General features: G+C 41.0%; 1 protein-coding gene across 1 annotated transcript in view; it reads left to right on the forward strand.

The window, feature by feature from the left end:
* LOC120566032 (inactive N-acetylated-alpha-linked acidic dipeptidase-like protein 2) overlaps window positions 1-26844 on the forward strand; it is a 519707-nt gene that overhangs the window by 294477 nt on the left and 198386 nt on the right. Inside the window, exon 12 of the mRNA XM_039812233.1 lies at window positions 8738-8884. Coding sequence (XP_039668167.1) covers window positions 8738-8884 — 147 coding nt within the window. The remainder of the gene's footprint in view (window positions 1-8737; window positions 8885-26844) is intronic.

The following is a 26844-nucleotide window of genomic DNA, read 5'->3' on the forward strand; positions in this document are numbered from 1 at the left end:
TTTCTATATTGTCTTTTTATTATAAAATCAAAACAAATATGAACCCTTAACACAGCCTCTGTCAAGCAAAAATAGCCTCAATATACTTGCCTCAGAAGATTATCTAGTTTCAAGCTCAGTCCAGCAAGCAATTCTGTGTAGCACATATGATTTTGTAGATTGAGTGGTATCGAGTGGTAAGCCGAGATCTCAAAATGATTTCACTCTCTCCTTATCATAGCAGACAAAGAAATTAAATATTGATTCCTGGTGTGGCACCACAGGCTAAACTGATCCATTCTCTCTACTCTCTCTCACTCTTTCTCTCCCTGCTCACTTGCTTATTCTCTCTGTCCTCCCATTGCATCCCTCTTTTTTACACCTCACTCTTTTATTATTCCCTCTTAAGGACTCTACTTTCATTTTAACTGTCTCTGTTTCTCTTTTCCCCCTCTGACACTCTTTAGTGCACCGTGTCTGGTTGTAAGAGAGGAAACAGAGAGACGAGGTACATGGCCTGACTTTAAATCTTCTCTCTAGCAGATGGAATGATAGTCTAGCTCTATATATAATTCTACTTTGTGACTTAAATTAAGGTATTTTTCTCTTTTCCCTATTGTCTTTATTGATGGAATACAAAGACTGCGCAGGCCTTTAATGTGTTAAGTAATACAATAACCTCAAGTCGCCTAAAACCAGCTATATATTTTCTAAAATCTAACTTTGATGAAAACAAGGGCGAGAGGTTAAGATAGAATTTCATCCGAGAGCAAATTCACATTTATTTTGCTTTGGCATAGAGGACATCAGATTGCAGCCAAAGGATTCGTTCATATGTAGGTTGTGTCCCTGCAGGGTTCACAAACCCCAAAGCACTCTCTGTAAGTTTCAGATAATTTTCCCTCCAAAATATATACTACATGAACACAACAAATATTCCAAGGAATCATTGAGTTATCAGTATTCAGTAGGTATAATTGAATACTGTTATTCATTGTTTAATTTCAGGTCTTCATTCATCCATCCATTAATTTTCCACCACTTTTTTGGGTCTGGGTACCAGGGTTAGCAGATTAAACAAAGTAGCACAGACGTCCTTTTCCCAAGCCACATTCTCCCCCAGGGAATTCGAGACATTTGCAGGCCAGATGGGATATAGCTAGGACTGCACGATTTGGAGAACAAGTCATATTGCTATTTACAATACTGCGATTGTGATTGCGATATAATGGTATCATGAGTCTAGCATATTTTCAGTAGTGTTGTCCAAATGAAGCTTCATGAACCAGTAGTTGTATTTGTTGACCCAACTAGATGGCGCTCTTGGTTTCAAAGAAAGGCTCATGGAATGACAAATAATGCTTTCAACCGTTTGTTGAACAGAAAGTGCCATCTATTGGGCTCAGAAAATAAAGAAAATGCTTCACAAAGCTTCATTTGGACAACACACATAGCAAATGCAGTCACTCACAATTGTAGTCAGCCCCCCCCCCCCCGTGGGTACTCCGGAGCTCGTGCTCCGGAGCTCGAGCACCCACGGAAAATACCGAGCACCCACGTGTGCCAGACTACCAGTAGGCTACATTCTTTTAAAATTAAACATTGCAATTGGTGCTAAGTGGAGCGTCTGTCATAATGTGATTGGTTATGTCACTGTCAGTCCCCTGCTCCATATCCTATCCACCAATCACAGCGTCTCTTGGATGAAAACACTTCCACCCCTCCCCCACAGTGCGTGCATGTGCATTAGGTAATCAGAGTGAGAATTAAATGGACAGATTTGTTATTAAAAAAGCAAACCTATCAAGTGCGGTAGTTGGTGGTCAGTTAAACTTCTCATCTCCAATCCTATCTGTATTTGTGAGAAGTGGCGCTGTTGAAAGAGTTGAAAGATAGCCTACTTTACGGCTTTATTATCGAGTTAATAGTGTGTTTGTATCGGCCGCTGTCCATTTCCTAAGGTTCTGAAATGCAAACATTTTTTAGACTAGGCCTACTTTTTTTTTTAAAGGGCATGCGACATGAGCACCCACGGAGGAAAACATAAATCGGCGCCTATGCGTTGTTTTCCATTTAATATTGAAGCGCATAAGTGTTTTGGCATTGCTGACCAAGTGGCAGTATATCCATGGTATTGGAAGGGGGATTTCATTCTTGCATGTTTTGTTTTGTTGTGTATGATCAAAAAACAGATAATACATATGATGAATTACAGCCATTATATTCACTATTACAGCTACAGGAACTCGGGATAACTGTCATATGAGCCTGCAGGTCAGGGCGCAGTCCTGTGGGTCGGCTCACGTTCACTATGCACTTTCATTATGCCTCTTTATATAACTCTGGGTTTGTCTATTAGTGCATGTTACAACTTTTTTACTGTAAGGATTTAAGTAAGGACTATTTAAGTGTTCAGACTGGTAAGTTGATGTAACTCAAAAACATTTATTCACTCATATATAGACGTTATCTTTCGCCCAAAGTCTATGGTAAAAATTCCACTGTTGGCAGCTATGCCCATGTTTGCATTAAAGCATGGTGCTGTTCCTGGGGGCTTGCTGTTCTAGCCTATTAGGCATCAACTACTCGACCACGGCTGTTATGAAACATTCAATCACGATTGTTTTGTGGTTCATATCCCATTATCTACTGGCTTGACCCCTGTGAATTGATTCTGAAAGCAGTTACAGGCACTTGGAGAACAACGTGACACAAAGCAGGGTTCAGTTCACAATGTTCCAAAGGTTTGATGAGACACACAAGAATATATTGTCACTGTCGGGCAGAACCCTTTTATTTCCATATTTTGTCTTTTGTTTTTCACACATCAATGCTATTGGTCACCCTTTATGTCTGTTAAACAAATATTTAATCAGTGACAACGTGATTTCCTTCGACTTTGTCAAAGGTAAATAGCTCAATATAATGTTTTCAAATTAGCCTTTTTTTAATTTCCTGAAAAGCAACGGTTTTGGACATATGAGGTTTTCACCCACAACCGCTCCATTCACTTAGATGACGTGATTGTGGATATATAAGAAAGGGGCGCCAAAGGTCATCATACCAATTAAAACAGATGAGAGTTTTAACAGAATGGAATGTAACAGATTAATTACAGCGGAGTAATAAAAGTGATGAAGAGCGACAATGGTAGGGAGTAGTATAAAGAGCGAAACTTAATGAAAGGCGGAAAGTTGGCTTAATGGATGGGTCAAACAAACAGAACTTCTACCCGGGAGACTGGTGTTTGTGTCTTGTGTGGAACCAAGTTAACTTTCTTACATAACTTTGTTAACGGTATATATATAGTTAAATATATATATAAATATATGTATATATATATATATATATATATATATATATATATATATATACAGTACAGGCCAAAAGTTTGGACACACCTTCTCATTCAATGCGTTTCCTTTTTATTTTCATGACTATTTACATTGTAGATTCTCACTGAAGGCATCAAAACTATGAATGAACACATATGGAATTATGTACTTAACAAAATAGTGTGAAATAACTGAAAACATGTCTTATATTTTAGATTCTTCAAAGTAGCCACCCTTTGCTTTTTTATTAATAAGGGAAAAAATTCCACTAATTAACCCTGACAAGGCACACCCGTGAAGTGAAAACCATTTCAGGTGACTACCTCATGAAGCCCATTGACAGAACACCAAGGGTTTGCAGAGTTATCAAAAAAAGCAAACATACAATTAAAAATTAAATAACAATTAATGAAATAGAAGTACTTATTGCAGGACTTCAGTGTGTCCAACCTTTGTATGTAGGCTTCAATAACAGCACAATGATGTGTTAGTCATCCCTCTTTGATACTGAACAGTACAAGTGTGGACTGGAGTCATAATGACTTTAAATGACATTTTAATGAATTTGAATGTACTCAAAACCTGTTAGGGTTCAACAACATGTATGAAAATCATGACATTTTAATATTATATTGTCTCAGTCACAAAAAGCTGCTGAGCAGTGGTGATGATTTCATCTCTCTCATTAGTACTGAGTGAAGTAATTGAAAAATAATCATATAACAGCAGATTATATCCTGGCAGTAGGAAATGGAGCGCATCCATCCAGACCTTGAGTTCTGACACCGCCACACATCTGTATATGCAATCAGGTGTATGTTGTGTAATAGTGGTAGCCACTACCAATATATTGCTATCTGGTATTTTTAGGCTTAAGGGAACTATGGCTACCAAACATTTTCTACATATTGTACAGACACACTGATATGAATCATATGCTAGGGCCTTCACAGTCACCAGATCTCAACCCAACTCAACACATTTGTCACCAATTGGTACTTTATTGATAGATATAACAATATAACAACAATATAACAACATAATTAACTTGACTTTGGTTGACTTCATCTCAACTGGACTTGGTCTGACTTGTGCTAGGATTTGAAATTACAATTACTTGGTGCCATTTCTATCCAGGGATAAAAGTAGCAGTATGTTCAGTTGACCTAACAGTGACCCGGCTACAAGGCTACAGGTACTATAACTTATTAAATGGTTTACTTGCTAAGGACTGTGTGGGCTTGCCTTGTCTTGTTTTACTCTATCCTTATTGTTAAGTAGTCAGTGCTGTTGCTCATTGGAAATTCACCCAGGAATCAATCAAACAGTGTATCCTTCACTGTAATATATTCTGCCACATATTTTTTAAATTGTGTACTGAAACCCAGTGCCAATATGTTACCAGTCAGTTCAATTCAATTAAATTTTATTTATAGTATCAAATCATAACAAGAGTTATCTCGAGACACTTTACAGATAGAGTAGGTCTAGACCACACTCTATAATTTACAAAGCCCCAACAATTCCAGTAATTGCCCCAAGAGCAAGCATTAGCAGTGGCTGTTGCGACAGTGGTGAGGAAAAACTCCCTTTTAGGAAGAAACCTCGGCAGACCCAGACTCTTGGTAGGCGGTGTCTGACGGGGCCGGTTGGGGGTGTGATGAACAGTTGCAATAATAGTCATAATAAAGATAATGGAACAGTGACTACAATGGTAGTTGTAGTAGTTCATGTCATAGCAGGGCACAGCAGGGCGTTACAGGATGTAGCGTGGCACAGCAGAGCGTGGGTGGACGCAGTGGACGCGGAACGACGCAACAGGACGCAGCTGGACACAGCAGGGCATCACAGCGCATAGCAGGGTGTAGCAAGACCACAGCGACAGCTGCACCCAGGACCCAGATCTTGGTGCCACGGCAATATTCTGGGCAAAAAAGAAACAAATGGACTCCAGGGAGTAAACTCCCCAGAGCTAGGTTAGTAACAAGCATTTCTGGGACAAGGATGCACACTAAAGGAAACCATGAAAAGATAGAGGATAGAGCAGTTCAGTGTGTCATAGGAAGGAAGGAATTTCCCCGGCAGTCTAGAACTCTAACAGCATAACTAAGAGAGGCAGGTTAAGGAGAGGAGCTTGGTCGGGCAAGAACTCTCCCCAACCGGATCGGGCTGTACTGGCCTGCAGGTTCCACAGGAGAGGAGCCTGATAGCTGAAGGCTCTGGCTCCCATTCTACTTTTAGAGACTGTAGGATCCACAAGTAGCTCTAAATTCTGGGAGCGCAGTGCTCTAGTGTGACAATAAGGTACTAAGAGCTCTTCAAGATATGATGGTGCTTGACCATTTAGAGCTTTGTAGGTCAGGAGAAGGATTTTAAAATCAATTCTGGATTTTACAGGAAGCCAATGCAGAGAAGCTAATACAGGAGAAATATATATAAAATTTTTCTTAGTTCTTGTCAGAACACGCGCTGCAGCAGACAGGAAGGCAATGCAGATTTTGGTGCCTTATTTCGGTGCCGCCTAAATGCCTACGCTGCTCTCTGGTGCTCCTAAACAGACATCAAAGGCAACAGATGCATCCCTGCACGTGACGCTAGTTAACATTACAATTGGCAGCAGGTCAAGTTAGCCTACTGTTAGCTAGTAGCTAGCTTAAACACTTAACGTGTGGATGTATTTCACTCAAAAGGATTCCAACACCAGCCTGTAGCTAAAGACACACAGTAGACTAGCTGCACTTCAAGACACCATGGCCACTACCGGAGTCAGAGATGAAAAAACAACGGGATGTAATGGTGCATTCAAAAAGATACCCAAACCACCAGTAATGAACTTTGAATTTGTGTTATGTTTTTCTTTTCTCTGTTGAGCCATGTAATGTAATAAGGCTAATTACCCAATATATTTTTGTTTCCTTATAAAGAAATTACTTCCTGTGTATGGGCTTCACATAGAGCTCTTTGCTTGAATTCCACACTAATAGGCTGCTGTAACAAAATAGAAAGCTGGATACACCAAACTATATTGTGATAAGTCTGTCCTCTGCAAGCAAGTTCCCTATTATGAATCTCAATCAACTTTTAAATTGTGCATACATGAACAAGCATTTATTGCCACCCTGTTAACTCCCACAATTAGCCATAAGTGGGTAATGAAATGCCCTTCATGAATATTGATATGCATGTAACTGTTTTTGTCCATCTGTTTTATTTTGGTGGAGTAAATGGAAAAGTGTGAGATTAAAAAGATACATTTTGCAGCTCTGAGGTACATGCTGGCAGGTTAAGGCAAGGTTAAAGGTATTATTTACTGTTCTTCATTCAGTTAGATTGGGAATGTGTCGAAGCGGCGGCCAATGTTCAGAGAGCAACAGCCTTTAGAAAAACTAAAATAGAAAAGGTTGACAGCAGTGTGTCAGTGACAGTGGCGAGCATGATTGGACACCAGAGTTCTCTCCCCTTGACGGACCTTGATAAAAGGAAACTAATTAAATGCAATGTGACAGAAGAACATGGTGACTTCAGGCGGGCTCAGCAGATGTGGACAGTTAGGGTTAGATAAGCCTCTTATTGATTGACGGTTGCCTTCTGTTCCCTTCCACTAACCACTCTGGTCACAAGAAACAAACTGATACATAACCAAATCCCACATACAAATGTGCCATTTGTGAGAGTCACTTATGGGTCATTAACTAAAGGCCCCTACGTAATATTTAAAGCCTCTTTCCGACCAAGTAGTTACAGGAACGTAGTTATAGGAACAGTCCACTTATAAACAGTTCTACTAACTATTCTCCCCCAAAACTGTTTTTGCCATTTGCATTCACACTGGCCAAGTGGCTATATATAGGAACTGACCTTTTGTTATTATAATCACAGCCATCTAACCACCACTATGTGGAAAAGGGAAAAGATCCTGCCCTGAAGTAGGAGCTGAAAGAGTTACAGGAACTGTGGCCAGAGGAACTTAATAATCCCCAAATTGGTCCAGTCGGGACAGGAGAAAAAAAGGGTTCTAGGAACGTTATGTTCTAGGAACTGCAAAAATCCCTCCGGTCGGAAAGCGGCTTAAGCTACATTTTGGGTGAACTGCCTACATCTAACTAAAGCAACAAATAAGTGACTCAGGTCCAGATGTCCCTCAAGACTCTGTAATGGCTAAATGACATGCAAATAATGACCACATCAAGTTAGCATTTTCATGAATCCCATCATGTGTGTGAAAAGATGTCTATATATATATATATATATATATATATAATTTGAACCTTATGTAGTCACCATTAGTTCCTGTGACTGTATTACACTTTCCCAGGAAAAAAAGGATTTCTTTATTCATAAAATGGTGTTTATTCAAAATCATCTGATGTTGTTAGATTATATAGTAGATCAACAATACTTCTCAGAAGTACACTATGTTTGGGTCGAACAAGCAAAACAAATTTAATATTTTCTGGCATGTCCTCTGGCCAGTTTTAATAGTATGTCATAGTGTTTATATGGGGGGTATGGCCATCTTTATAGTGCTATATGCAGCCCAGCATGTTTCATTGTTTTGGAGCATCATCCTTTAACGTTTATTTTTTATTTAGTTGTAACTTTAGAGCTTGATGCTCCACCTGACACACTCTGCACTCTAGTTTGGGGATGGAGGCCTACATGTCTGATTTAAGAAACCTTTTGAACCATCTGCACGGTTATGGTTTACGCATTTTTCACTTGGCTTCCGTCACACTTAATCTAAAAAATATTCTGCTACACAGCTGCCACAGAGCTGTGAGCTGCCATTTGTTGCATGAAACGCAATCATAAACAAAGGGCTGCAACTGAATAAAGATGATCCATTTATATTACTGTAATAACACAATGACTTTAGTATTTAGTTGCATCAGATCTGTGAAAGTGTTAACAAGGTTTGAAAATGATGTCTTTGTTTCAGTAGATACGATACGTTCCAGTACATACCTGCACACACAGACACATAATAAAAAACACCAGGATCCTTATTGCAGTATTTAAAATTTGTTGAAACCTTTAGAAGAAGAAGACATACTTTGTTAATCCCCAAGGGGAAATTATATATTTTTTTCTGTTGTTAGTTTAACTTACATGCTAATACAAGCTATAAACACATGCTATAAATTGCTATTATAAATCTATAGCATCAGTAAAACATGAACCATGAGCTGATATTTCAGGCAGTTGTGGCAAAGTGTTAAAAGGAAGCATTAATGCAACAGTCCCAGACAGAAGCTAAGGTTTATCTAGAACTCATTTAATTAATGAACATGGCAGCAACTTGTTTACCTCTGTGCCTTTATATTCTACCAACCCCTGTCTGTATCTTTGTTCTCTTTCCACCAGTGAATTTCTCTTATCTCACTGTGTTTTTCTTTCTCTTCATCTTTTGTCCTCTCTGGTAGAGACAGTTGCTGAGTTGCATTCGTGGTGGGAACTGCCCGGGACCCAATGTCAGCTCGCTGCAGTTGCCTGGAGATGTGAATTTCTTCGCCAACCAACTGGCTGTGCCCACCATGGAGTTTGCCTTCGAGCAGACCAAAGGAGAAGAGGTACCCAAGCCAAAACACCACATTTTTTTCCTTCTTTTTTTTTTTTAAAACTTCCTCTGCTCTCATTTGGCCCGCTGGTGACCTTCAGTTTTCAGACGGGTTTTATGCTAATGTGTATGATCACTGAAGAGCAGAGGAGTCACATGCAAGGCACACCTTGTTTCTCAGCTGTAACTGGATGTATTGGGATAAACTGCTGAGTTTGCCATGGGCCACCACTTTTACCACCACTACGTTTTATCTTTAGCTCCTAATTTGAAGTAAAACTCCTGCTCGGTGAAAATGCACACACCTGTCAGTCGTCTGTGAGTATCAAATGCTGAGGAAAAGTGTCATCTTTAAAGACACCAACAGTTTGTCACCGCAGTGAGTTGTCCAGTCCTGACATATTTGGGAGTAGATGTGATAATCAGCATCTGCAGCCTATAAGACGAATAGTATTATTTAGATAGAATAAAAATAGTTCAAGATCATTTACAGACTCAGCTTGACACACTGGAATATGGATTATGCCTCTATACAAGCAACACATGCAAATCACGGAGCTTACAAATTATGCATGCCCCATTTACTTCCATTAAAAATATTGATGCAGTATTGATGTTTGTTGTACTGCCTTGGGGTGGAAACAGAGATTTAGCCTATGCTAAGTCGGCCCACTCAAATTTGGAACTTCTGGCTAGGACGGCAACTTTGAGCTTAATTAGTGCGAGAGATCTTCATGATGTGTATCCGCCCTCAAGGCATCCTCACAACCTGAAAATAATAGGTAGTGGAGGGTGAAATCTACAGCACTGGCTTTAGGAGGAAAAAGAAAAATCCTAATTGAATTAAAAGCAGTCGGATGCATAAATATGCTTGTGTCTGTTAGGGGAAAGTCCGGTATGCATATATTAGCATTAGCTTTATAACTCATTAGCTTTAAACTAAACTTGCAGTATTACAGATCAGTGCCAATCTCCAAAATCACATTTCCTGTATTATTTCATTTCTTTACTATGACTTTAGGAAAGCTAAGCGAGAGAGTAGAAGTCACATACTGTACATATTGCAACATACTGTTCTTTATGGACTTCTTCATAAGAAAAGATGTACTGTACTATATGTTGTTTAAGAATCAGGAACTGTAATCAGGGTTTCCTCTAGGTTGACTGGCGGATGGGTCGGTGGACAGCACTTACCCTCTAACTCCCGTTATTTCCTTTACAAGCAATGTAGCATTTAAAAGTCCGGCGCAGTGCTCACTCCATATAAAACACTACATTACCTCACTTCCAGCAAACCTCACGGAGAACAATGTGGGCAAAAACAGCATCAGGCTATGTTCACACTTGGTGTCTTTTTTGACAAGAAAAAGCTGACTAGGGCGCTTTTGTAGTGAAAAAAAAGCTGGCAGCATTTTTATTCCAAAAAGCAGCTGAGAAAAAAAAACCCCCCCATTGCAGAACGGCAGTGCAACGCTGAATAAACAGCGCTGCGGAGGAGGCTCTGGCTAGTCCACACAGCATTCCGGGATGGGAGACAAATGTGCTCTGGTTTATTGGTATTTCTTCAAATCAATCACAATCGTCTTGGGCGGTGCCAAGCAACGTGAAAAGCAGCGGTGCTGCTGCAAAAATGCCTCAGGAAGGAACTTGTTTTTTTGGAACATGAGTACATTCAAAAGTTGTTTTAGTCGGGCAACAGAAAACTCAGATTGGACAGATAGTCTAGCTAGCTGTTTGGATTCACCCTGCAGAGATCTGAGAAAAGGTTATCATAGTACTCATAAATCGACCAGAGTTTAAAATGCCAACACAAAGGAAGCCCAAGTCAACGGATATCTGGCCTAAATGAGCGAAATCCGGTGGAATTTCCGTCGGCAACGGAGCAATCCCGGAAGTGGAACGTCAAGGATATAGACTAATATTTTAAAAAGTATTCATGAAGCTTCCTGTATTTACTTTAAGCAAGGAGTTACCCAGTTACAAAGATGACGGACTCGAACCGGAGACGCTGCGGTTCACGGTGAGTGCCTCAACCCCTAAGCTGCTTGTGAATATGTAGGCTTTATTTGCATAGACAACAAATATAGGAGACTAATATATCTAGGTTACATATACGAAAATATGATCCTGAACTCAAATAATGAGCCTATCTCATAATGATATTTACCAATTGGCCATTATTTTTAAATTGCTTTGCTAATAGTGCTGCATATTTTTGTGCAATATTCCTTTTATTAACTTTATTTCCTGAATAAAAAAATAAAAATAAAATAAAAACTTCCAGTTTGGACAGATAATCTACTCTCAGATGCTTGGTGAATATGGGCCCAGGGTATATCTTAGATGATTAACTGTGAGGAGAAAGGTCTTACATCCTATAGGCAGGTAGGTAGAGCAGTTACCTGCATGCATTATCACATCAATAGAACCTCCCCTCCCCGACAACACTCTCCTCCTGCGCTATTTAATGTCAAAGTTACATAGTCAAAATGTAGAGACAGTTGTATATCAGACGTGTTGAGCAATGTATCACCGCGCTGAAATAGTGACATGATTTTTATAATTTGACAGCCTTCTTATGTGAATGTTGTTGCTACAGTGGTTTCCTGCATGTGCACTGTGTGGGCTGGACTGTAAGTTTTGAAAGGCAGACGTCTTAGCACCTAGCAACATAATCATTAATAAAACTTATTTTGTCAGTTTGTATTGTTTTGGTTGAAACAATTGGAGCCAACAACACTGTCAGTTTGTGAAACTTTTAGGCCGATTTTCCCCTCAGTTATTTTTAACAGTTTTATCTGTCATATTTTAAAAAGTCTGTTTGAGTCATATCCCTCATTTTTTCTCCCACACACTGAACACAGATTGTGGCCTGCTCTTTGCTTTCCCCACCATGACACATTATCAGTGTTGTCATGGTGAATGGCCCTTATTTTAAGGACTAGGCAGTAGAGCTGTGATACTGATTTCCAGATTCTCTCCTGCCCAAAAAGAAACCTGTGCAGAGTATACTGTAGAATTTGTGATTTACTCAAGAACTGTATTTTAGTAACAGTTTGTGGTATTTGTACTTTACTTGAGTATATCGATTTTATGTTGCTTTATTCCTCTACTCCACTACATTTTTTAGACACACATACAGCAGTTACTAGTTACTTTTCAGACACATGATAAGCCTATAATGTACACACACACACATTGTAAAGATTAAACCAGTTGTTCCCAATCAATGTACACATAGCCAGACATTACTTCACAGCACAGCAGAGTAGCTAACGTTAGATGCTAGTCTCACATAGCCAGACATTACTCCACAGCACAGCAGAGTAGCTAACGTTAGATGCTAGACTCACATAGCCAGACATTACTCCACAGCACAGCAGAGTAGCTAACGTTAGATGCTGGCTATATTGACAGTCATAAAAGCCCGTGCTCACGCGGAGCTCTTTAACCAACTGACAGACACACTTTTTCGGCTTAAAATGATATAAAATGAAAATGATATATAATATGAGCCACTAAAAACACAACAACCTCACCGTCCTCTCCACACACCAGTCAGGCACACTTCCTCGGTTTAGAATTACAATACGAAACGCTAAAAATACCACTACCTTGCCGACGGAACACACTTCATTGGCTTAGAATTACGGCAACAATCGTTAAACACACTGCAAACTCACAGTCCTCTCTTCCTGATTTACAGCCCCCCTCTCGTGGCTTAAAATAACTCACCGTTGTCGGCTCCAGCCGCTGAACTACACATTGTAAACAGCCATGGCCCGCTTGCCTGGTCCTCCCGGTAACGTTAGCAGTTAACAGGGTTAGCATGGCAGCATTAGCCAGGACCAGTCGGGATCACTTTACTGGCTATGTCTCAATTGTTTTTGCGAGTAACCAACTCGGGTACTCTAGCTATATAATTCAATGTGAGTACACAAATGTTGAAATTACATAAAATGCCCGTCCCTAGTGGCTGTGATAAATTAGCCTGAAGCTATGCTTACCTGTTCAGGAGGAAATAAGCCAATTCTGCGTCCTTTTGGGATCTAAGCTGTCTCCATCTTTCAAATACATCTCCAATATTTACCAGGGTGTTGTTACGTCTCTGGTCACGCAACTGTTAGAAACATGCTGTTTTCTTTTTTTTAGGTCGGGTAGAATCTATCTCCGTTGATCCTGTTCGTTTGTGTGCTGCTTTCATGGCTGTACTACCGTTACAGCTGTAGCGCGCTGGGTTTACGTTTTTACAGGTATATCTGGCAACCCGGCCTGGCTGTCAAACTGGGCAGTTGATAACAACACACAGGCCAAAACATAAACATAAATTCTGTCACGGAATGTAAATTTCAAAAAGAAAAAATACTGACATTAGCATTGTTGTCATAAAAGATAGTATTTCAGTTTAACATGTTTCCTTAATATCTGATGAGGCATTGGTGTCATTTTTGGATTTATTACAGTACAAATATTACATATTGGACCTTTAAAGAGGCTTGTTTATTGCTAAGGCCATGTGGTTACATTTAAATGATTTATTTAAAATGTAATAACAAAAACTTATAACAACACTTTTTCAATTGCTGTTAAACAACAAAAAGAAGAAACACTAGATGGCAGTAATGACACTAAGTCCTGTCACTGTTGTTTATCCGATAGCGGCAGTGATCATGCTGTCTCAAAGTGCAGCTAGCAGTGTTGCCAACTCTTCTCCAATGAAAGTAGCTTGCACTTGCTCCAAAAGTCACTAAAAGTAGCTAGATGACGTCATACGCTCATTTGCATATTTGTGACGTCATTACGAAATACTGTGCATAAAGCTTTGTGGTTGTGTCATACCTGTCTGTATTTTAACCGTGGTTAAGCCAGCTAAAGTTACTAGCTAACGGCAGGCTAACATTACCTGCTGTATGGTAACTAGCATCACGCTCCAGGCTGTTAAAAAACTGCATCGCAATTTATTTTTATTATATTTTAACCGATTCACGATGCATCGTTACATCCCTATTAACGAGACATATCCCCTCTTAACTTCTTAGTTGGTTTCATTTTGTTTTTTTAAAGAATCCTAAAGAGTTGAAATTATCCATTATTTCACAAAAGAAAAACAAAAATGAAAACAGTAGTAGTAGTATTTGTGTAGCTGAACATTTGCCATCTTTCCTTCTCCAGTAATCATGTATAGGCACTTTAACTTAAGTAAAGGATCTGAGTTCTTCCACCACTGCATTTGGTCAATTCATACATGGAAGTATATGTAGAGCATCAAAGAAAAAAAGGCATCCAAGGCACTCTTCTTGTGAAAATTATTATAAAAAGCCTTGATTTAGATGGCTATTTCATATCAAAATCTTACATTAAAAGTAGAGCTGGGCAGCAACCCATGCGTATTGGCACAAAGCATATATATATATATATATATATATATATATATATATATATATATATATATATATATATATATATATACGTATGTAGAGAATTGTGAGTGAAAGTGGCTATGCTTTTATTTTTATTTTGTTAACAGACATGAGACTTAAATGTGTCTTGGAGTAGAAAAGGCGTTTAACCTGCAGCAGAATAGACTCTGCTGCCCTGACTTTAGTAGGCAGTTCATTCTACCATTGTGGGGCCCAAACAGAGCCTTGACTGGTAATGACAAAAGCAAAGCGTAAAGGTTTCACCAGAGTGTAGGGTTTGAACATGGCTTCGTGGAATGAAGCAGCAGTTGACTTCACTGCCCTGTAGGACAGCACCAGTCAGAGTCTTGAGCTGGATGGGAGCTGCGACAGGGAACCAGTGTAGCAAGCAGAGAAGACGAGTGGTGTGGGAAGACTTATGCCTTGGCACACACTAAAAGATTTTTTAAATCTTAACGGATGTTGAAAATGTGAGAGACCCTACACATAACGACGTGTAATGATAGAACAGTTTTGTTCTCATAGTTTGTGGAAAGCAATGATTTGGCCAGAACAGCACACCACACGATTCCATTAGCAAACAACCAGAGTCCTGAATCTCAAAACCTACGACTGCACCCTGAAAGACACCGCATCACTCCAGACAACCACCAACCAGTTGGGCGCCGGGTCAGGACTGCCAGGTAAATATGAAGCCTGGATCTACCAGCATGCCATCCTGCCCTGACTGCTCTGGCCACTGCTGTTCTATGACGTGACAATTACCACCTTTGAATGCTTCTAGAGGAAAGTGAGCTGTTCCTGTGGAAGTGGCTAGGCCTACCACGAAGCCTCAGTGACATCGCCTTGTACGGGAGGAAGAACAAGCTGAAACTGTCCTTCAGCAGTCTGGTGGAAGAGTTTATGGTAACCTGAGCAAGAGAGGTGCTACTGTACAGAGACTCTAGTACATCAAGGTCTCCTTGGCAGGCATAGAGGTCAGAACCGGCAGGAAGTGGAAGGCCCCAGAGGCAGTAAACCAGGCTGAGTCACGGCTGCGATAGCTGGTGGGGGCAGTGGCATCTGGAAATGAGAGCAATAGATGCTTCTTCAGGAAATCAATTTTGTTCTTTGAACGTACTAAACGTACGAACTTAACAGTTAATTGGTACAATTGCAATACATATTAATAATGAAAAAAAGAAACAATGAATTGACCGCTCGTGGTAAAGCTCTAGAGCGAATAGCGATAGCGATAGCGATAGCGAAGATTTATGAACCATGAGAACCAAACCAAAATATATACAGCATATAATGCATATTTCTGCTACTGTTTGTGCACAAAGTCTTTCAATCTAGAATGTACAGATTATGCATTTGGCCCCTGAAGTTTACGAACATCACACATTGACTTCTAGTAATGTAAAATTATTTGAGGGGGATATAAATATATATAGTTCTATATATAGAAAAGTATGTTCTCAGCTTTATTGAGACTCAAATCTGAGAGTGCCAAATTTAGACAGGACACAGGAGAGCGTACTGAACTCGTTTAGGTAATCTATTGAAGCAGATACATATGGTAGCAACCACACACGGCAACTTCTGCATCTGTGCTCCAGCTTTGTTCAATTTTCCAAATCGACCACTGTATGTGATCTACTGTGTGTGTAATCGTATTCATTCATCCTCATATGCCCAATAAACAGAGTTGTGGTGCTGGTAATGTGTTGGGAAACCGCCAGATGTTGTGTAGCAGAAGTGTGGTGGTTTAATATTTGTTTTCTCGTTTAGCATCTGTTTTTCCACTCACTACATGAAAGTTCTCGTCTGTGCGGTCATAACGATCCCAACAGTGTCCTGTGATTACTCACCCCCTGCAATAATTTTACAAAGTTTGTTTTAGAAAGTTTGCACAGTTGTTAAAAGTTGGCTGAGGCATCACAAAGATGTACATTTACATTGGAGAGTGGAAGCAGATCAACCTTTGTGAGCATAGGTTAAAGTGAAGTGGGATCTGGCAGGTGGAGGAAGGATCGAAGATTCTATCCAATACACAGAATTTAACCCTCGGAGGACAAAAGACGCACTGGCGAGTCCAAGCGATTTTTTCCTAGTCCTACTCAAAAAGTGATATTACAAAATTTCATTTTAGACATTTATTTACTTTATTTTATTCACATATTTCGCTACTTTTGTGAACCCAAGACTTTTGTAAACTCATTTCAAGCACCAAAACAAATTGAGTTTGAGTTTGTTTTCACAAGAGGTTTGAGAAATATTTCTGATTTAGGGCCAAATTATCTCTTCATACATTGCTCTGGAACAATTTTGGGCGTTACTATAAAGAAAGCGTTTGTTCTGAACCTTTTGATATGAAAAACATGGGTCTCAGGTTATATGCAAATACACTTAAAAGGAGAATTCAAGAACATATCTAAAAATCCTCTTAGACCTCCCTTTTAAAAGTAATTCACCTGGTTTGTCTCGTTATTTCCTTCTTCCAAAACAGTGGTGAAAAACAATAGGAGCAACTGCCAGGAGTTGAGTCTTCATGGCCATAAGATTGGTTGCTGACAAGCTTTTAAAAGGCTATTTTTAAACAGAGTTAGACCATAGACCATATAGAGCAGGGGTGTCAAACTCATTTTAGTTCATGGGCCACATACCCCTAATTTGATCTCAATTGGGCCAGACCAGTAAACCACTCCAGAAAGATCAGAAACTTTTTGTCTCAAACAGAGTTTCTTGTCAGCTTGATGTTGGCAAACACAAGTTGCTTCTGCTATGACAGCATTCTAAGGCCACTGTAGGGAAAATAATGTCACGGACCCGGGAGAGAGGGGTAATATACCGAATATTTCTTTAAAGTCGTAAATTTACCGAAAAAAAACTCATATTCTCTGAGATTAAAGTGGTAAATTTGGAATTGCAATTAATAATTTCTCTGCAATTTTCACACTTTGCAAAGTCATCCAGTGGGCCTCATTTGACCCTTTGGTGGGCCAGTTCTGGCCCACGGGCCATATGTTTGACACTGCTGATATAGAGAGAGTCCGACGCCGTCACTCCACATAAAACACACCTGGGCCACATTCACTTCCAGCTAACTTCACGGTGAACGATGAGGGCGAAACAGCATCACCAATCTATTTTTACCGAATATTTTCTGTCTAGCTCAGCTAGCTGACCTCCAGCACGTTACTGTGTCGTTCACTACCGAGCCTGTTTGTAACCGGTAGGCTAACGACAACATGTTCTTCACCTGTTTAACCAACTTTACCAGATAGTCAGGCTGTCCTATTATTACAGACATGTGAACTAACCACAGACACTTGGCTTGTGTATGGACTCACGGCGGTGCGCTGCTGAGAGTGAGTAGGGGAAACACTGGAATCGATATTTGGCGTTATTTATGACTTGGACATTTACAATGTATCTTATATTATGTATGAGTTTAACTTGAATGTCTAATGTAACTTGAATGTCTAATGTTCATTAATCAAATCCAAATTGCCAAAATGTCAGAGGGAAGAGAAATTAGTTATGGCAAAAGGGTTTTGTATCTGGAATATAAATTATGTGAACAAAGGTAGGGAGGAGAACACAGAGATAGGACCCTTTGTTGACATATTGTTGCTTCTGTGGAAGGCAGGTCACGGTTGATTAGTCCTAAGCAAAAGTCCAGTGTTTAACCTGATTTACCATTGGGTGTGATTTATTTGGCTGACGAGGAAGTCCAATGAATACAAAGAATGACTGTTCTTTGTTGATTGGGAGTAAATAGCTCATTCACTGTCACATTGTGCAACTAGCAGTGTTGTAGTCAAGACCACCTAAACTGAGACCAAGTCATCACCAAGACCAGAGTGTATCGAGACCGAGACAAGACCAAGACGTTGAGGGGTTGAGACTGAGTCAAGTCCAAGACCAAGGCAGGGCGAGACCGAGTTAAGACCAAGACTGGACCAAAGAACTTAAACATACAGTATGTGTGTGTGTGTGGGGCGGGAATGAGTCAATAATGATGTTAACACTTAAAACAGACGTTACACAGGGATGTGAGAGTCACAGGTTCCACTGGGTGAACGTTAGTCAGACAGGAGGTCAAAGGTCTCACCAGGAAGCTCACCAAATTAGATAAATGAAAATAAATAAAACCACCTCTTTATCGATACAATCATACATTGTGATGTAACACAACACTCTTAAAAACTCATTCAGTGCATCTTTCTTCACCACTGTGCACAGAAATCTGGAAGGAAAATTCCATCCTGTAGGTGCCACGCGTGGGAGTTGTCTCTGACATACTGTATGTCACCAAGCAGTTATATAGACCGTTATATATAGCAGGTATGCAGGTCGGTCAGGTTTAAAAAGAATTTTTGACATCCTGTCATCTTTGCTGCTCCTTGGTTCAGGGCCACATACAGATTCAGGTGGGAATAGCAAAGGTTTCATAGAGCCAGAAGGATCTTCATCTTGACTTTGGCATGTACTCTGTGTTGATTGGAGGCCGTTGCTGCAACTCCCTCCAGACAATTATATCCTCTAAAAATGCAAGGGCCAGGGCTGTGACATCTTCTGCCCTCTGTTACATCCTTAAACTTGTCTTTGACAACATTACTGTCTGAAACATAGTGGAAAATAATAGACTGCTCTGCAAATGACTGGTATCAGTAATCTATCCACCGTAACAACCAATCCACTACATCAGCAACAGCTGTAATTATCTCTGTGTAGATTTTAACCCACGTGCCAATAAAATACTTTGTTTGACAGGCTGTGATACAAATCTGTGTTGTGTTCAAACAAAAGGAAATTAAATAATTGCCTCCATTGTTTGAGTCCTTCCCCTGATTGTGACCCCTAAAAAGGAGCTCTCTGTGGCAGAAAGACAACACAGTTAATCAGCTTCTTCCGTGTGTCCTCGGTCTGTCTCACCTGTTTATTGTGCATTTCCATTTTCCTTCTGGTGGTTTAGTCAGAAGTCCACTCTGCTGTTTTAATGGTTGTTGCCCTCATATGCTCATGTTGTAACCTCTGTGTCTTGTAGCTGCCCAGCTGAGACCAGTGTGGTTTGTGAAACCTGTTGAGCTCCCTGACACCTCTGTCGCAAAAGGCAAAATGTCCCAGCAGCACATACCTAAGGATAATTAGACCTGATTCAAAATGTGTAAGACCTGAACAGACCCCAATAGACAGAGAACACCAACACTGGCAGCACCACCCTGTCTCTTAGAAATAATTTGTATATACAAATAATTAGTAGTTTTTGCTATAATAGCTTGCTGGGAAGGGTTCTTTTCAACATGTAAATAAATAACAACACTTGTGATCCGTAAGGTCTTCCCTTTATACTGGTATCTCTCTTTACAGCCTTCTGAAGGCAGCCGGTATCCAATCCCTCTGCATCTCTAACTGAAGTGATACTGTAATGTCTCTTTTAAACCAACTGTGTATGGCAGATCTTCTTTTTTTCACATTTGTTTTTTTCTCGTAAATTTAGAACTTCAATCTCAGAAAGTTTTTTTTCTGGAATATTACCCACTTCCCCGGCTTCGTAACATTATTTCCCCCCTACATTAGACCCGATATGCTGTCGTAGCTTGTAGTTACTACACCATTACTAAACATTTTTTATGGTTATGTTTAGGCACTGGCCATCACACAGTATATAGCAATACTGCACGTGTACTTTTTCCTGTACTTCACAGTTAACCCTCATCTTGCCTCAAAAACAATTTTTTTTTTCCTGCAATCCAGCCAAGTGTCGCCAATTATTACGTCTATATTGATCACAGGAAATATGTGGTTCTAATAACTTGTTTTTGCAGTGATTATTTGCAGGGTTAGTTGGCTAACCACTGTAGATAGTGAGCTAACTGCTAACATGGTAGCTATTCATAGTCTCGCATTGCCAGACCTACCGCCACAGCGGTGCGGAGGAGGGTCTGGCTAGTCCGCACAGCATTTCATGATGGGTGAAAAACATGCTCTGGTTTATTGGCATTTCTTTAAACCAATCCTAATCGTCTTGGGCGGCGCTAAGCGTCAGATGGAGCAACAGTGCCGCTGCAAAATAGCCTCGGAAAGGAACTTGTTTTGGTGGAACGTGTACGCTCACTCCCAATTTATACCGGCTGCGTAACAGCTGTGGATCCACTCCGGAATGGCGGCGGAGTCATTAGCTTTCCATTAAAGTCAATGTGTGTATTTCCACTGACTGCAGAACGGCTGCGTTCCGACTCCGTCACAGCTCCGGCGATCCGCAGCCCTCCGGAGCAGATACGCAGAGCTTCTATTTTTGCCGGACGCCGGAACATCCGGTTAATTTTCAAAATAAAATACACCGTGCTCACGGCGGATCATATTTCCCTGCACTACACTTTGAAAACACAGCACAGAGTTGTTTCCCCTCTACTTACCCTCTAAGGGAGTTTTTCCTTGCCACTGTCGCAATAGCCACTGCTAATGCTTGCTCTTGAGGGAATTACTGTAATTGTTGGGGTTTTGGAATTTATAGAGTGTGGTCTAGACCTACTCTATCTGTAAAGTGTCTCGAGATAACTCTGTTATGATTTGATACTATAAATAAAATTGAATTGAATTACTCCTCTGGATGGAAACAAACTGTTATTGGTTTTGTGGTTCTATTCTACGTGAATTTGTGAGATCTTGTGGGTCCTCGTGACTACAGCTGTCAGTCATGGCCGCAGCCGTGCCGCAACAAATCCGGACCTAGTGGGTATTGACGAACGGCGGAGCACGGAGCCGATACGCAGCAGAACTGGTCCACAGACGTTCTGCATTCAGTGGAAATCCAGAGTTACAGGTTGTTTTAGTTGTGCAACAGAAAAAACAGATTGGACAGATAGTCTAGCTAGCAGTCTGGATTTACCCTGCAGAGATCTGAGGAGCAGTTAACCATAGTCCTCATAAAACGACCAGAGGTTAAAATGCCAACACGAAGAAAGCGGAAGGTGAGGAACATCCTGCCGAAAAGAGTGACATACGGCAGAATTTCCAGCGGCCCCTGAACAATCCCGGAAATTAAACATCGTCGATACAGACTACTATATATACACACAACAAGTGCCAATGCAGGAAGTAGCAAGGCAGAAAGTCAGGGTGTGGAGGCTGTGGTGAGAATTACTGCTATCAGCTTTTTTACTGTCAGCTGGATGTTAACTGACCGCAACTTGCTAGCTCGGAGAGCTATTGTGATTGATTGATTACCACTAGCATGGCAGGCAGTAGCCTACCAAGTTCATAGAACCATATATTTTGTGTAGATGGGTGGATGAATTTTGCTGTGCTGCTTTTTGGTGTGACCGGTGTGAAGTATTGCTTGCAGAGATGTTTTCCAGGCCACAGTGTAATCACGCAATTCCCCGGTTTTCTGCAGAACAAGTGGCAGTGGAGTGGAAAGCGAGATATTACACATACATCCGTAAACATGTCATTTAACTAATATTTGGCAAGCTGCTTTGAATTTGGCAGCAATTTCTTCACACCAGTTCTCCAGGAGCACGTCAGGTCTTAATTTATCATTGGCTCTTGCAGCAGAAATACCATTTTATTACATCAATTTACAGTGGCATTTGTCCATTTTAAATATTTCTTAGACTGCATGTTGGGCTGTAAAACCCATTAAATGGCGTCTTGTTAAGTGGCGGGAGATATCTGTCGGTGCCTCCAACCGTCCTGGAAGTCTGAAGCTGATGAGGAATGATAGAATGATATTACATCTGCATCCAGCTCTCCCCTGCACAGCTGTCAGGCCAAAACTCCCTTTGGTGCATCAAACGGTGATAATACCAAGGAGCAGTCACGCAAGCTGAGGCACACTAACACACACCAATGTGCATGTGCACGTTCGCATATCACACATCTGACACATCTTACTTGAGGTATTTCCACCCACAACTTTGAAGATGAGTGAGGGTGAGAGGGCATATGAATGAAGTCTGTGGATGGAGGAAAATATGGAGGAGGAGGAAATAGGTGGTAAAGTAAGAGTAAGGAGATGGGTTGTTAAAATCAATAAATCATTACCATATTAAATTTGATAAACCTCTGCAAATACTCTGTCTTGAAAGTCCTCTACACTGCACTTTTTTCTTGGCTTTAGCAGGGAATTTACTCAAAATTTGTGTTCAACACAAAAAGTAGGGAGTGCTTTATGGTGTCATCAGGGTTGTTTTTACCACACTTTTGAAAGGGTCATGGGAGGCCGGAATCTATCCCAGCACACACTAGGTGGTAGGCAGTTACCATCTACCATTGGGTTAACATATACAAACCAACACAACTACATTCCTAAATTACATTATAGGTTGATTTCAAAAGACTCCCAAAAACGACACATATGACCATTCTATTTACGGCTGCAGTGGCGGTTTACAAATGTGACCGTAATCATGTGACTGTTCAATTTAACGTAACAGACACAGTTTTAAACCTGTAGTAAACATTGTTAAATGGAACTAATTAAAGGAATATGCCACAGTTTGGTGAAATAGGGTTATTTACCGTCTCCTCTATATTTATATATTTGTCTCAGTGCATGCATTGTCTTAGTCCGGGGGCACCGCCGCTAGCTTAGCTTAGTGTAATGAATGGAATCCTTTGTTGCCGTTAGCATGTCATGAGTAAAAGTGACCCAACGACAACAAAAACAAAACCTAATTACTTCTTGTGGCCTGCGTATTCACAACGAGTAAAAATAGCAATGCAGATTAAGAATAGACGATTTCCTAGGCAGATATTGACTTGGGACTATATTGGGTGGAAGTAGGCTACAGCCGAAGCACAGAGATATCGGCAGCCCGCGGGGCTCTGCGGCCTGCGCAAAGTCACTGTTTCTGGGTTGCTGGACAACCAAATGTATAGAGACATTAATTTTTTGAATAATTTTTTTGCAAACTATGAGTTGTCCATTTGTTTTATTATGTCTATTTAAGTTGATCTTGTCAAGTTCGTGTGATATTATATCCTATCCCGCATTGGGTGATAGCCTATTTTAGCCTGACAATCCACACCATTTGCAGGACTCAATCTGAGGGGCGGGATAAACGGTTGTCTTTCAAATTCCCTCTGCACGCTACAACCAAGCAGAACAATGAAGAAGATAGCGGCGCTAGTTGATAGATTAAACTTTTGACGTATCCGGTTCTTTCTTTTCTCAAAGAAAAGATTAACTCCAAGTCTTCCAGAGTCGCAGCCAAAGCCGATTCGAAAGACTGCTGTTAGCCAGCAGCAGCTCTTCTTTGTTTAAAAGTTGTTTGTATAAAATATTGTATAGAGACAGTAGAAGGAGATAGGTTATTCAGATTGATTAAGGACATGTTAGCAGTCTGAGGGCCCTATCTTGCACCCAGCGCAATTGACTTTGTACACCGCCGCATGTATCATTCCTATTTTGCACCCGACGCACAGCGGACTTTTCCCTCCAAAAGAGGAGGCGTGTTCAGGCGCAAACGTTCCCTGATGCTATTTTGCAGTTTCAGAAAACAATTCCACCACTGACCAGGAAAAACCTAGTCTAAAGTCAGTGGTGCGTTATTCAGATGCTATTTTAGGGGCACATGCTTGGCCATAATGTAGCGTGCGCACAACACGCATACACCTTGCTTCCCTCATCTACACGGACGCAGCAGTTCGTTAAAGGGAATGTGAGATGACGCTCTGATTGGTTATTTTCACGTTACGCCCAAACCACACCTAGCTACTTCAGACCAACCCATTTTAGATTTGCGTCGGGCACAAGACTCATTTATCCTGCCGGTATAATAGCAACAGCGCCCGAGATCCGCCCACAAAGCTACTTGCGTTTTGCGTTTCATACTTGCGTTTCAGATCGTTAAAATATGGCCCTGAGTGTGCAAGGTGGTTTTGTGCATTCTCTTAACAGTGTGGAAGTGTCATTGCTTTTACCTAAATAATTTATTTGAACAAGTTCTGAAAAAATAGCTCTCGATGTAGATGCTGTGATGGTTGACAGTGTTTCCTCTAGAGTAGTTTTCTGCAGCGGGGGTGGGGGTGTTGAATGTCAAAAAGTAACGTTACCTGAAAACACCGTTCTTTTTAGCATTTCACATCACACTTTCAGTCACTATGACCACTACTACTACGGTCAGAAACATTGATTGTGCCAAAATATGAACAATAATGTCACTGTCAATGGGCTTATCTGCTAATGTTACCAACCGTTAGCTTAAAACCATCCAGCAAATAGACCGTGCAGTTACATGAAACCGGTGATTTTGATTTAACGTCATTTTACACACATTTTAACAACAAAACAAATGAACATTACTAGCTACGTTTTTCATGTTGGTTTCAGTGTTTCCTCTATGTTGATTTGACCATGGCGGCCCCCCACGGCAACATTTCTGCCCCCCACGGTATCAGAAATAGAGCTGCATTGTTGTTAGAGTGCATGTTGGAGAATGGCGCGGACACACGAGGATAACTAGCCAGTTGAGATCATGTGTATACGTCCTTGAGAACTGTAAGTCGTATAACTTATGTTGTCAGTTCATTTAAGCCTGGTCTTGCAAATTTAAATTAAGTTAACTGGTGATTTTCATTGTTTGTATTCTTCACCTGCTAGCTAAATTGCATGTGGCTGTTGATTCGATATAATAGCGATTGCTGAACGCCTTTGCCCAAGTTTGTATTTTAGGTGCATTATTTAAATGCTGAAGTAGTTACACTGCATTAAGATAATGCAATTAATAGTGGGTTTATTGTTATTTGCTACAGAATGCTTAGCCTATATATCAAGATCAAAGTTGGCCTATATAGTAACTCAAAAAATACAGTTCAATCACAACTGAAAATATGCCTCATTGTGTGTGTGAATAGAGGTGAATTAATATATTAGTTTGTGTTGCAGCGAAGTGTCAAGACCGTTTTATGGGCAGGGGGGCCAACCTGCCCCCACTGCTAAAAAAATCCTAAAGGAAACACTGTGGTTTTGAGCCGTATATATGCACCCATCGTGGGGAAGAAAAAGCAATTAAATTGAACCACTTACCATGAGATCACAGGTTCACTTAGTTTCAAATGGTTATAAAAGCATCACAAGTTCAAACAGTGAATGCTTCTTTGCTTATCTGTATGTATGTCTGTTTTCTTGTATTTCACTTGCCTCATGGAATATTTTCCATGTGTACTCATTTGGGTGTCTGTATATACAGAAGAAGGTTCACTTAGTTTTAGGCTAAGTGGTTATAATGGCATCAGTGAATGCTTGTTTCTTTGAAGTGCTTTAATTTATCATTTTATTTCATCTATTAATTTTATTCAATAGGTGGAATAAATGCAAGATCTTTCCAAAGTCAGTGAGTCTCAATCTATTCTGTTGACTTTCCCTATCTGCACTGTTCTATTGGCCAAACGTGTTGCCGTATAAACATGCAACTCAATGGCGTGTTGGTTTTAAAAAATATTGAGAAGGTATTAAAAATGGTATTAAAAGGTATTGAATTTACCTCCAGGATTTCTGTATATACCCTGAGATGAGACAAAAATGCGTTTGCCCACCTATATAAATATAGAGGAGACGGTGAATAACCCTATTTCAACAAACGGTGGCGTATCCCTTTAAGTTCATCCATCCATCCATCTTCTTCCGCTTATCCGGTGTCGGGTCGTGGGGGGAGCATTTCCAGCAGGGGACCCCAAACTTCCCTTTCCCGAGCCACATTAACCAGCTCTGACTGGGGGATCCCAAGGCGTTCCCAGGCCAGGTTGGAGATATAATCCCTCCACCTAGTACTGGGTCTTCCCCGAGGCCTCCCCCCAGCTGGACGTGCCTGGAACACCTCCCTAGGGGGCCCCAGGGGCATCCTTACCAGATGCCGAACCACCTCAACTGGCTCCTTCGGCGCGAAGGAGCCGGCTCTCCAGGCTCCTCACGGATGACTGAGCTTCTCACCCTATCTCTAAGGGAGACGCCAGCCACCCTCCTGAGGAAACCCATTTCGGCCGCTTGTACCCTGGATCTCGTTCTTTCGGTCATGACCCAGCCTTCATGACCATAGGTGAGGAAAACTGACCGGTAGATCGAGAGCTTTGCCTTCTGGCTCAGCTCTCTTTTCTTCACAATGGTGCGATAGATTGAATGTAATACCGCACGCTCGCCGATTCTCCGACCCGCTCATCGCACCCTCCGTACCTGACGAACCCAACCCCCAAGGTACGTAAACTCCTTCACTTGCGGGTAAGTTCATTCCCTGCCTGGAGAAGGCATTCCATCGGTTTCCTGCTGAGAACCATGGCCTCAGATTTAGAGGTGCTGATCCTCATCCCAGCGCTTCCACATTCGGCTGAAGGTGCTGAAGGTCACAGGCCGATGATGCCATCAGGACCCGCTCATCTGCAAAGAGCAGCGATGAGATCCCCAGCCCACCGACACTGCCCCCCCACCCCGACTACGCCTTGATATCCTGTCCATAAATATTACAAACAGGATTGGTGACAAAGCGCCGCCCTGGCGGAGGCCCAACCCTCACCTGAAACGAGTCCGACTTACTGCCGGAACCTGGACACAGCTCTCACTTTG

This window comes from Perca fluviatilis, chromosome 9 (genome assembly GCF_010015445.1).
Source record: "Perca fluviatilis chromosome 9, GENO_Pfluv_1.0, whole genome shotgun sequence".
Classification (NCBI taxonomy): domain Eukaryota; kingdom Metazoa; phylum Chordata; class Actinopteri; order Perciformes; family Percidae; genus Perca; species Perca fluviatilis.